The sequence below is a fragment of the Paroedura picta genome, chromosome 12, assembly GCF_049243985.1.
Source record: "Paroedura picta isolate Pp20150507F chromosome 12, Ppicta_v3.0, whole genome shotgun sequence".
NCBI classification, from domain to species: domain Eukaryota; kingdom Metazoa; phylum Chordata; class Lepidosauria; order Squamata; family Gekkonidae; genus Paroedura; species Paroedura picta.
Window position 1 is genome coordinate 45,489,927 of NC_135380.1, and position 10,613 is coordinate 45,500,539.

The 10,613-nt window shown below is 51.6% G+C and overlaps 1 protein-coding gene across 1 annotated transcript in view; it reads right to left on the reverse strand.

Annotated features, from left to right (window-relative positions):
* The window catches only part of FNBP1 (formin binding protein 1), a 208,859-nt gene extending 201,261 nt beyond the window's left edge, over positions 1–7,598 (reverse strand). The window contains exon 1 of the mRNA XM_077304877.1: positions 7,298–7,598. Within this exon, the coding sequence (XP_077160992.1) occupies positions 7,298–7,321 (24 nt within the window). The 5' untranslated portion in view covers positions 7,322–7,598. The remainder of the gene's footprint in view (positions 1–7,297) is intronic.
* Positions 7,599–10,613: the final 3,015 nt, after the last annotated feature.

Here is a 10,613-nt window from a genome sequence, read left to right on the forward strand (position 1 = left end):
AGCCTGTGGAAAGCTGCGCAACTCCCTGGTACACCACAAAGGAAATGATGCTTAGCAGAAGCTCTCACAATTCGAGGTGTCTTTCTCTGAAGATGATCTTTATCGAAGTATCTTGCCTGGCGTTATTGGATCTTCTTAAAACTGCAAACAGATTGTGCAGTTGATACCTACATCCTGCTAAAGCTAGGAAGCTTGTCTGTTCAGGGCATTTCATCAGCCACTCAGCCCAAACCTCCAACAGTAACTATCCAACATGGAAATTCAGAATTACATCAACAGTTGTGCAACAGCAGGCGGGTGGTTGTGCATGACTCCCAACATCCAGAGGTAAAAGGGCAACTGAAATTTTGCTAGCAATGTATATTGCAAACATCCTTTCAGAAAGTCAGGGCCAAGAAAGATCACTGTGGAATATATAGATATGTATGAACGGGCTTTATATATATATATCTGCACTTGAATACATAATCCATTCTGAGGGCCATTCCGCACTCGTTCAAAATTGTGCAATGGTTGCAAATTGAAATAGCTACTGATTTGCTGTTATGCACAACATCGTTGACAATCTGCAACACTCCTGAAACCGATCCGCAAAAAGCACTTCGTTGTAGCGCTTTCAGGTAAATCTCAAAAAGTGGATTCACCCTCTGGAAAGCACTACACTCTTGCAACCAATCTGCAACACTAGCGAGAAAGCTCTGTGTGTTACCATTGTTGCGGTTTCTGCAAAGTCCCTCCCCCTGCCTCTCTCCTCTGATCTTCCGGCGAAGCGATCGCCGTTTTTTTTTCTCGCATTGAGCGGAGTTCAACGCACCGGCGAGCCTTCGTTTATCCAGCGAGGCTTCCCCGGCTGCAGTCCATCCCCAGAGCTGTTTAAAGTCACCAAGCACCAAGCAACACACAGCTCCGTTTGCTGGTTTATTTTCCCTTTATTTTTCACTCTATTTTCGGCCGAAAATCGCACCCATGCGGGGGGGGGGTATTTTTTTTTCACTCAGAGGGAGCGTGGCAATGATATAACGGCAGCTCAAACACCACCTGCTAGATAGATGGGTCTCTCTATTGCAACGAATCAACGCAGCGGCGGAGGCAGCCTCGGCATTGAGTTGGTGCCAGCCGTTCCCCGGCGGCCCCGCCGGCAAGAATCGTGGGCAGCAGCCACCACCCGTGATTGCTGGCTGTCGGGGACGCGTCTTCGCGCTGGTGCGGCCTGTCGCCTGGGGGGCTGTCGCTCGTCTCAGCGGGGAGTGAAGAAATGGCGGAGTGTTGGCGCAAAGCTCCTGTGATTGGGTCCTCCGATTGTCAGTCCGGGGGAGGGGGCCAATTGACACCCTTCCTCATCCCGGATAGGGCCCACCTTTGGAGCCCTTACTCTTTTATTTTATCCGCTGCCCAGACACATTAGTCAAACCCTGCAGCTTTGTTACGTTTAGAGAACAGGTAGAACTTTGGCAAATACCATATATCCTCCAGACATGAAAAGGACGGTTACTGAAGGAAGCATTAGGTGCCACTTTCCCATCCCTATTCATTGGTTAAACTACAGTGATGTCACTGAACAGTCACAAAAATTCAGGTGATCATGTACTGGCTAATTGCAACATGTTCTCAGGGGAAAACTTCCTTGAGGATATATTTTTGCAAACACATTGATGGAGTATCTTCCTTCCTATTCCTTTTCAGCACCTGAGCCAAGAATGTCACAGACTATTCTTTGCAGATGAGGTTCAGCAAGGGTTTACCAAGTTATGGGGGGGGGATGTCTCAACCACTCTCACCTGGCGATAAGAAATGCATCCCCCCCCCCCGTGCACAATGGAAAGACTGCCTTGTTCTATTCCCAATGCCATTTCAAAGAAGATGCCAGAAAAACTTTCAGATCATGGCAGAGTCTTTACTGTCCCTTACCTTTTCAAGTTGCCATGTCCAATTGCTTCTCCGTTTTCTGAAAACCAAACCTGTCAGCATGTAGGAACATGAGAATATCAGGGAGAATCATCCCAGCCTATAGGACTTCCTTCTGGGTGCTAGTTTTCAATAAGCAATGAGAAGCATAATCTACTCATCCTGGGCTCCAGATCACTGCTCAAAAAACCAGATCATGAATATGCAACATATGGTCAAAGCAAAAGAAAAGCAACTGAAAACAGCCAAGGTAGTTAACCAGGATCCTTCCAATGAAGGGCTTTTGAAGTGCCCCCAAAGATAACCAGGGATGTTCAACAAGGTGACTAATGCTGAGCGTTTGGTGTTTCTCTAAGTTCACTGCCCTCACCTCACCTCACTATTGGCTGAGCTGCAGTGACATCACAGCATATTAACATGCATTCACACTCAGGTGACCAACCACACCTAGGACTATCAACCCCATCGGCATCCAATCCCAGACACCCTCCTCCCCCCACACACACACACAGATACCCACCTGCTTCTGGCTGCCAGTCAGCTTTTAGCAGGAGTGATTGGCTCATAGCGAGATAATGGTTTTAAAATACTGGGGTGTGATCTGGGCTGCTTACCCTGTCCAAATCTTGCCCCTACAAAATCAGCAGGTGGCCTTATGCAAGCCACTCGGCTTCAGCCCTCCTGTTGGGATAATACCCACCAACTTTGCAGGGCTGTTGTGAGCATTGGTGCATTCATATATTAAAAGGCTATGAACACTAAAAACTGTGAAGCATTTTTTCTAAAAGCATTAATTCTAAAAATGGTATACTTTGCCACGCAAAGAAACAGCAAGGGCCAAGCTCATTTGCTGCTGCAAACAGAATTAATATTCTCACCCATCCGTCTCATATCCCAGCATTACCAGCAGGAGACAAATCATTCCATTTTGTGCAATCAGGGAATTTTTTTCAGGGGGGGGAGGAGCGCAATGATCCCGTTATCTTGCTGTCCAAGATCCGTGGAAGGAATCAACTATGTTCCACTGGAGCCTTGAAAATTCATTGCCCTGTACCTCTTACTGGGCTGGGCTGGCCCTGAGCACTGAACAGAAATGTTACACCAGAACTCCCAGCACTTTTTCACACACAGAGAAAAATGCAATTTCAGCGCACTTTTACAGCTGGATTTTATTGTGTGAAATGACAAAATCTATTTGCAAACCGTTGCTTAAGTGAATTGTAAGTGCTTTTATTTCACATGTGAGAAAGTACCCTGGGAATGCTTCCAATGTACTAAGGCAGGGGTGGCCAAACTGTGACTCTCCAGATGTCCATGCTGGCAGGGGCTCCTGGGAATTGTAGTCCATGGACATCTGGAGAGCCACAGTTTGGCTGCCCCTGGTCTAAGCGGATGAGCCTGACCTCTCCCTAGAAGCTAAACTGACGGACCGGAGGCTATCATACTTCGGTCACATTATGAGAAGATGAGAGTAGCTGGAAAAGACAGTCAAGCTAGGAAAACCAGCTGGCTGCAGGAAATAAGGGAGACCCATCAGGAGATGGATGGACTCCGGCAAGGGCTCTCGGTTGGCAAGACCTGAGTGAAGCTGATAAGCCTAGGTCGTCTGGGAGGTCATGAATTCAGAGTCACCATAATGCAGAAGTGGCTTGGCACAAGGGGAAGAACATATTCACTTGTCAACAAGCGTCTGAATCCTAGGCCCGGATGTTGCTTGGGCCAAGTTCAGACCACCCAGCGGCTAACCTGGAGAGAAAGGGGAAGCCTGTTGGATGCCACACTTGCGCTCGCAGGATAAGGAAGCAGTCACATGGAGGGCCATCAACACCTTATCAACACTGCATCATCACCGAAATGCAGTCCTCACAACGATGTTAACTACTGACCGAAACCTCAGTCCTATAGAAGCAAAAGAACTCCTGAAGGCCCACTGCAATGTCCAGGTCACTCACTGGAACGTTCCACCCCCTTCTCCTCCCACCCCGTTACCACTATGCCCTTTGCAAAGGGACAGAGCACTCCCTCCAGCCCCCCCCCCCCCCGCGCGAACAAGCAACCTAAAAGAGATGCACACCGCTAAGGGGAGGAGAGGAAGGAGATTGGGAAGGGATAAAAATGTTCTTGGCCTTTTTGACGCTCAAAGAAAGGCACTTCACACATGCTCAGAAACCTGTACTTGCAGGATCCCAATGCTGCCATGCCTGCCCTTTTGAGGTCACAGGGACATGAATGGTGGGTAGGTCAAAATCTTGCCTTCCGGGAACCTAATCTGCTCCAGGCAGCTACCTGTAGCCTGCCTGAAGTGGGTCGTATCACCTGGTTCAGATTGCCTTTCGTAAGCACTGGCCAACACGGCAGTCATCAACGGCAAACAGACATAGCATCATCCAGCAGTTCTGTGCAGCTCCGAGCAGGCGACGGGGTAATGACTTGTTTACCTGGAAAGCACCGTCTACCAGCTCCTTCTAAGCGCAGTGCTGAACCAACTGCACCACCCAAACAGGCCTGCACTCACCCCCGTGCTCTCTGCAGGGAAACAATTAGCAATTCTACAATTCTTTGGCACTTCAATAAAACGCCTCTCCCAAGGAGCCGCTGAGACTTCTACTTTTCATTTGCAGCCGGCTGACAGCTTCCGAGGCATGCGTGCCCACAAACACACACACAGAGACACATACACAGAGGTCTGAAATCCTGCAGTATTTTGCCAATCCCCCCGATTTCCATACATTCTCCCCCACCCGTTCCGTTCCCTTTGCCAACCCTCCGGCCACTGCAGTAACCTTTGCCCAGTGCTAATACCCTATCATTAAGCTATTTCATGTGGCCACAAATCCCAGTTCGCTCAAGAGAAGAAACCCTTAATATAATTTTGCTTCAAAATGCACTGTAGTCTTCACTACACTTTGGCATCCTTTGGCGTACATCTCTCTGTGTCTTGTGTCCCCCCCCCTTTTTTTTAATTTTAGAATCAGGTACAATATCGGCCTCATAGAAATAAAACCAGTCCAATGATGAGGCACAGGCTAAGCCTCCAAGGCCACATTTGGGATGCTATTCAGGCACAGCAAATGTACGCCAAGCCCAGCATCATAGCCTCGCTGGAGTCTTCCTCCGGAGACAGAGAATGTCTCCATCATTGCAGCATGTCGCAAGCCCCTAGCCCGGCAATTTCCAGGTTCTGTCATTGAAAATAATATTTTTTCACAGAAACAGCAAAAGAGGATAGAAATCCAACCTGAGAAGTAAGTCAGGAACTTAGAAGGTTGAGCAGCTAAAACATAAAACAAAATATATATTCTGTTTATATTATGAACTACCTAATAAACAGAGAGTTAAAGCATACGGAGAATATGGATAAAAAGAGAGGTTGTGGGTATCAGTATACAACAACAACTATAAGTTGCACATACAATAACAAAGAGCAAAATGCTGGGAACACCTATTGCCGGCCCAAATGTGTTTCAGCCCACAGAGCCTTCTTCAATAATCACAACCGAGACTAGAAATATGAAATATCTGTTCCAAGTCTGGCAGGCTGGGTATGAATCAACAGAATAGCGTAAAAACATAGAATAGCTACAAAGTTTTGATGTCACACCCATCAAAGACAGTGAACAGAGCAACGGCCCAGGGCAGAATGGTTGCAATAAGCTGCCATCTTTGATGGGGGCAGGTTCCTCAACAAACCGATGAGGAAGGCCTGATTGACATTAAACGTTGTATTTTGTCCTATGTTCTAGCTCAGGGGTGGGCAAACTGTGGCCCTCCAGATGTCTATGGACTACAATTCTCATGAGCCCCTGAGGACTCATGGACATCTGTAATCCATGGACATCTGGAGGGCCACAGTTTGAGGAACATTTCTTTGGCTCAGTCACCCCAAACATGCTGCACAAATGGAACATTTGCCCTAGAACACAACCCATCATCTCCCACCACTAATGTTTTGGGGAACATCCCAATCAGATAAGTTATTCACCATTACGGAGTCATCTTGTCAAGGAACACCCCCCTTTTGTTGTTCTGACTCCCCCAATACTTGTAAACGGCTTGCAAAGCAGCTACTCTAGCAAAGTTACCATCTTGTTCACCCTGGTGCCTCAACGTGGCTCAGTTCAGACATAACACAATGCCATGGCTTAACAACAGTAAGTGAAAGATTCAGCCTGCAGCCAACAAAATCCAGATTTCCCTTGGTAAAGGTTGGCTTCCTAGTTTTCTCATAGCTGATAGCTTGGCTGGCACTGTGAGCAGAGCAGGGAAGGAGAACAAGAGGCTAAAGCCAGAAAGTTGGTGCTTATATATCCAGTGTGATCTTCACAAAGCCTAACCACGGTTAATATGCCGACCGCAAACCAGGGTTTCAGACCATTAACATGCATATTTAGTGGACCTGACAATCCCGCCCGTCATAGCTGCACCCAGCCAAGGCATCCCAGGATGTCTGAACTGAACCGAAGGGATACAGAGCCTCTGCCCGGCACACAGGAGGTCTCAGTCTGGTCCCTGGCAGCATCTCCAGTTAAGAGGATCCCACAGGAGGTGATGTGAGCCCCCAACCTGACTCCCTGGAGAGCTGCTGCCGGTCAGAGTAGACCAGGGGTGAGATTCGGCCTGAAGCAGTTCCATGGGTTCCTGACTTCGCCTCCTGTTTAGGAAATGCCTGGTGGTTTGGGGGCCGTGGAATTTGGGGAAGGACGAGAGCTCAGCAGGAATGTGATGCCGCTATGTTCTTCAGGGGGTCTGATCTTCCTAGCCTGGAGGTCACCTGGAATCCCAGGAGAACCACCCCCCCCAAGGGCTTTAGCAACCCGCAGGTCCAAGGGCACCACGACGCCTTTGCAAGACAGGGGCCCAGCGCCAGTCCGGAGGAGGGCAAGAAGGCCAGCCAGAGGGGGTGGGTGCCCTGTCCCCAGGGGGCCAGAGGGGCCCAGGACGCCCCCTCGAGCTGGGTGGCTTGAACTGACAGCCCACTGGCAGCCCACGGTCGGGGGGGGGTTCCCAACTGCCGGGGGGCGCCTGGAGGGTCGGGTGCTCCAAATCACCCCCTAAAGTTCTGCCGCCCTTCCCGGGGTCTATGCGGGCACGGCTGCCAACCTCCAGCTGGGGCCCGGAGATCTCCGGACGAGCGAGATCGGTCCCCCTGAGGGAAAACGGCCCTCCGGGGCATTGGGGGCTTCTCTCCCTCGCGAGACGGAGCCCCCCCTTCCCGGACCCAAACGAGGCGGCGAGGGGGGCGGCTGAGCTCCGGCCGGGATCCCCTCCCCCCTCCCCTCGCGCCGCAGCCCCCCCCCCGCCCCCCCTCCCTCCCCGCCGGCAGACACGCGTCAGGCGGGGCCATGTGGACGCGCTGGCGGGCAGCCCCGGCGCCTCCCCGGCCGCCACTTACCCAGAGCTCTGCCCCCCAGCTCATGGTGGCGGGCGCGGGCGCGGGCGCGGGGGCGCGGGGCGGGGCGCGGCGGGCGGGGCTGGGGGGGCGCGACCCCCAGCAGAGCCCCCGGCACCAAAGCCTCGCCAAGGCGCGCGATCAGGCGGCGCGGGTCCGCAGCCTCCGGGAGCCCCTCCGCATCGCCCGCCCCCTCCGCCAGGCACAAGCGCCGCGGCCCAGCGAGCGGGGCGGCCAGGAGGCGGCAGGCAGGCAGCGGGCAGCCCGGCGGCAGCGGCGCCCAGCGAGGACTTGACAGCTCGCGACGACGGCGCACGCGCACACCCCCCCCCGCCCCCACCCCCACCCCGCACGCCCCCTCCCTCCGCCGCCGAGGGGGCACCCCCTCCTTAGCCGGCGCGGGAGGACGGGGCGCAAGCGGCACGGGCGCCCCCTCGCGGCCGCGGCCGGCGCACACGCGGCATCCCTCTAGAACCCGGCGGAGAGCCCGTCCCGCGTGTCATCGGAGCGGCAAACGCTGCGCGCCCCGGGACACGTGTCTCGGCCCGGGGAGGCCCAAGGGCCGCTTCGTGGACCTCAGCGCCACCTGCCTCACAGGGCGTCTCACAGGGTGGGGAGAGGAAGGGAAGGTGAATGGAAGCCCCTTGGAGACTCCTTCAGGGAGAGGAAAGCAGGGCATGAAAACCAGCTCCACCTAGAACAAGGATCATGAGAGTACAGATAGAAGGCAAAAGTAAATCAGTGGAAAATTAGTAAACTGTCATAATATCCAAGTTACGCCATGTGCTAATTCTTTGCTAAAACAGCTAATCTGTCCTTTTGAGTTCAGTTGTAGTTCACAAAAACATTGGAGAAATAAAAATGTCAAGGTTAGTAATTCATGGCAGACACTTTCCTGGCTGTGAAAATAAATAATTAAGAGAGACTAGTTGCTGGCCCTTGTCTGAGGAAGAGTGCTTGCACACGAAAGCTCACACCTTGAAAAAATCTTTGTTGGTCATAAGGGTGACTCAGTACTCAATTATTGTTTATTTAAATCCCACCTCTCCCACTGATCTGGCTGGTGGCGGGTAACAAGACAACCCACAATAAAATCCCACTAAAACCATGATTAAATCTGTCTAACCCATCCCTTGGTGACAAAAAATTCTCAACTAGGTTGAGGGACTTGGGAATGTTCAGCCTGGAGAAAAGGAGGTTGAGGGGGGACATGATAGCCCTCGTTTAAGTATTTGAAAGGTTGTCCTTTGGAGGAGGGCAGGATGCTGTTTCCGTTGGCTGCAGAGGAAAGGACGCGCAGTAATGGGTTTAAACTACAAGTACAACGATATAGGCTAGATACCAAGAAAGAAATTTTCATAGTCAGAGTAGTTCAGCAGTGGAATAGGCTGCCTAAGGAGGTGGTGAGCGCCCCCTCACTGGAAGTCTTCAAGCAAAGGTTGGATACACACTTTTCTTGGATGCTTTAGGATGCTTAGGGCTGATCCTGCGTTGAGCTGGGGGTTGGACTAGATGGCCTGTATGGCCCCTTCCAACTCTATGATTCTATGATTCAAATACACCCTCCCCCCCCACATACCACAGTGCATGTGATTCAGTGCTGCAGCAGATAATTCCAGGGGTGTCTGATGACCTGGCTTCAGACCAATACGACTTTTGAATCTTTCCTAGGTCCCGTTTCTCATCTCACCCCGGGAGATTATTGATTACTCCCCCCCCCATAAAATCAGAATCCAGTAGCACCTTTAAGACCAAGAAAGATTTATTCAAGGCGTGAGCTTTCGAGGGCAAGCACTCTTCCTCAGACTCCCCACCCCAATCAATGTGTGAATCCCAAATCTGAAATAAGCATCCAATGATGGTTGTCAGTTGACCTGACTCCATCATGTGGACTTAGAGTCGTTTTTCCCAAATGTGTTTCTGCCACAAAGGCCTTGCAATCACAACTGTGGTGTAGCAATGAAGCCAATGATTGAAGAGGCCCACAATGAGGGAGCCATGGGACTACTTCTAGGAGGTTGCTCACTTCCAGGTTATGGCTAAACATCTCCTGGGATAACAGTTGATTTCCAGGCAACAGAAGCCACCCAGCAGTGGGGTAAAGTGTGAGAAGGTTTTCCTGGGCAGGGCCTGCAACAATAAGGACCCTCAAACACATGGGTGGACACTAGCCTGGGAGAAAGGCTTGCCAGTTCTGGGTTGTCATGAACCCCCAGTTCCTGCCCTGGTTTCCGTATTCTTCTCCCCGCATTCTTCCCGGGACTCCCTCCCGCCCAGTCCTGGCAACCCCATGAGGCTCAGAGTGCCCCTCCCTCCCCTTGCTCCCAGCTTGCATTTCAAAGGCTCCCCCTGGTTTCCAGGGGCCTCGCTATCTCCCTTCCTCAAGGCTGCCTACAGATGGGGAAATTGCCTTAACACCACTCCGCATCAAAGGATGCTGTGATCCTACTCTCCTGTGTGAATGCCCCATTCCCACCTAAGTTGGTTTCTTGCCTTGCCCCTTTCCCATGGCCCAGGTATCTATGTCCTGCCTCCCCCGACTACGGTGTCTCTGTCATAACCTGCTGTCTGTGAGCAGATGCAACGTGCGGACTTGACTTTGCTGACTCTTCCAAATAAAGACTTTTCACTTAAAGCTTTCTGATGAGGCCGGATGGTGATGTCTATGGTGTGAGTTTGCTGGGTCTCAATTGCTTGGTTCCTGACCTGGGTTGGGAAATGCCTGGAGATTTTGGAGGTGGAGCTGGAAGATGGTGTGGTTTGGGGAGGGAAGGGACTTCAATGGGGCCTAATGCCATAGGGCCCCTCTTGCAAAGTCGCCATTTTTCCCAGGTGAACTGATCTCTATCTCCAGCCACTACCTGGAGGTTGGCCTCGGCCCCAGTCACAGGCTTTCACCCTCATTTTCCCTTGGGAATGGAAAGGCCATGGAGCAATGAGGGGGCTCTCATGACATCTAGTGGCCACTGGGAAGACTTTGTTAGGCAGGAAGAATTTGTCCCCGTACCCCAGCTAGCAGCATGGGTTGCCGGCTAACCCTTTATTGAAAGCATGCTGGTCTTACTTTTCTAGCATCCCATCCATATTTCAACTTTTGAGGCATCCCATAATTAAGACAACTAACTCAAAACAAACCCCCCCCACACACACACACAAATGGCAATTAGAAGTGAACAGTTCTTCTCTATGCCAGGGGTATGAGCCCACAGGCAGCTTTGGGATTCTGACGCAGGGCAGTGGGCAGTCACCAAACGGAGGCAGAGCCAACCTCCAAATGCCAGGAAGTGAGGCCATGCAGATTATTACCTCTCATAGTACC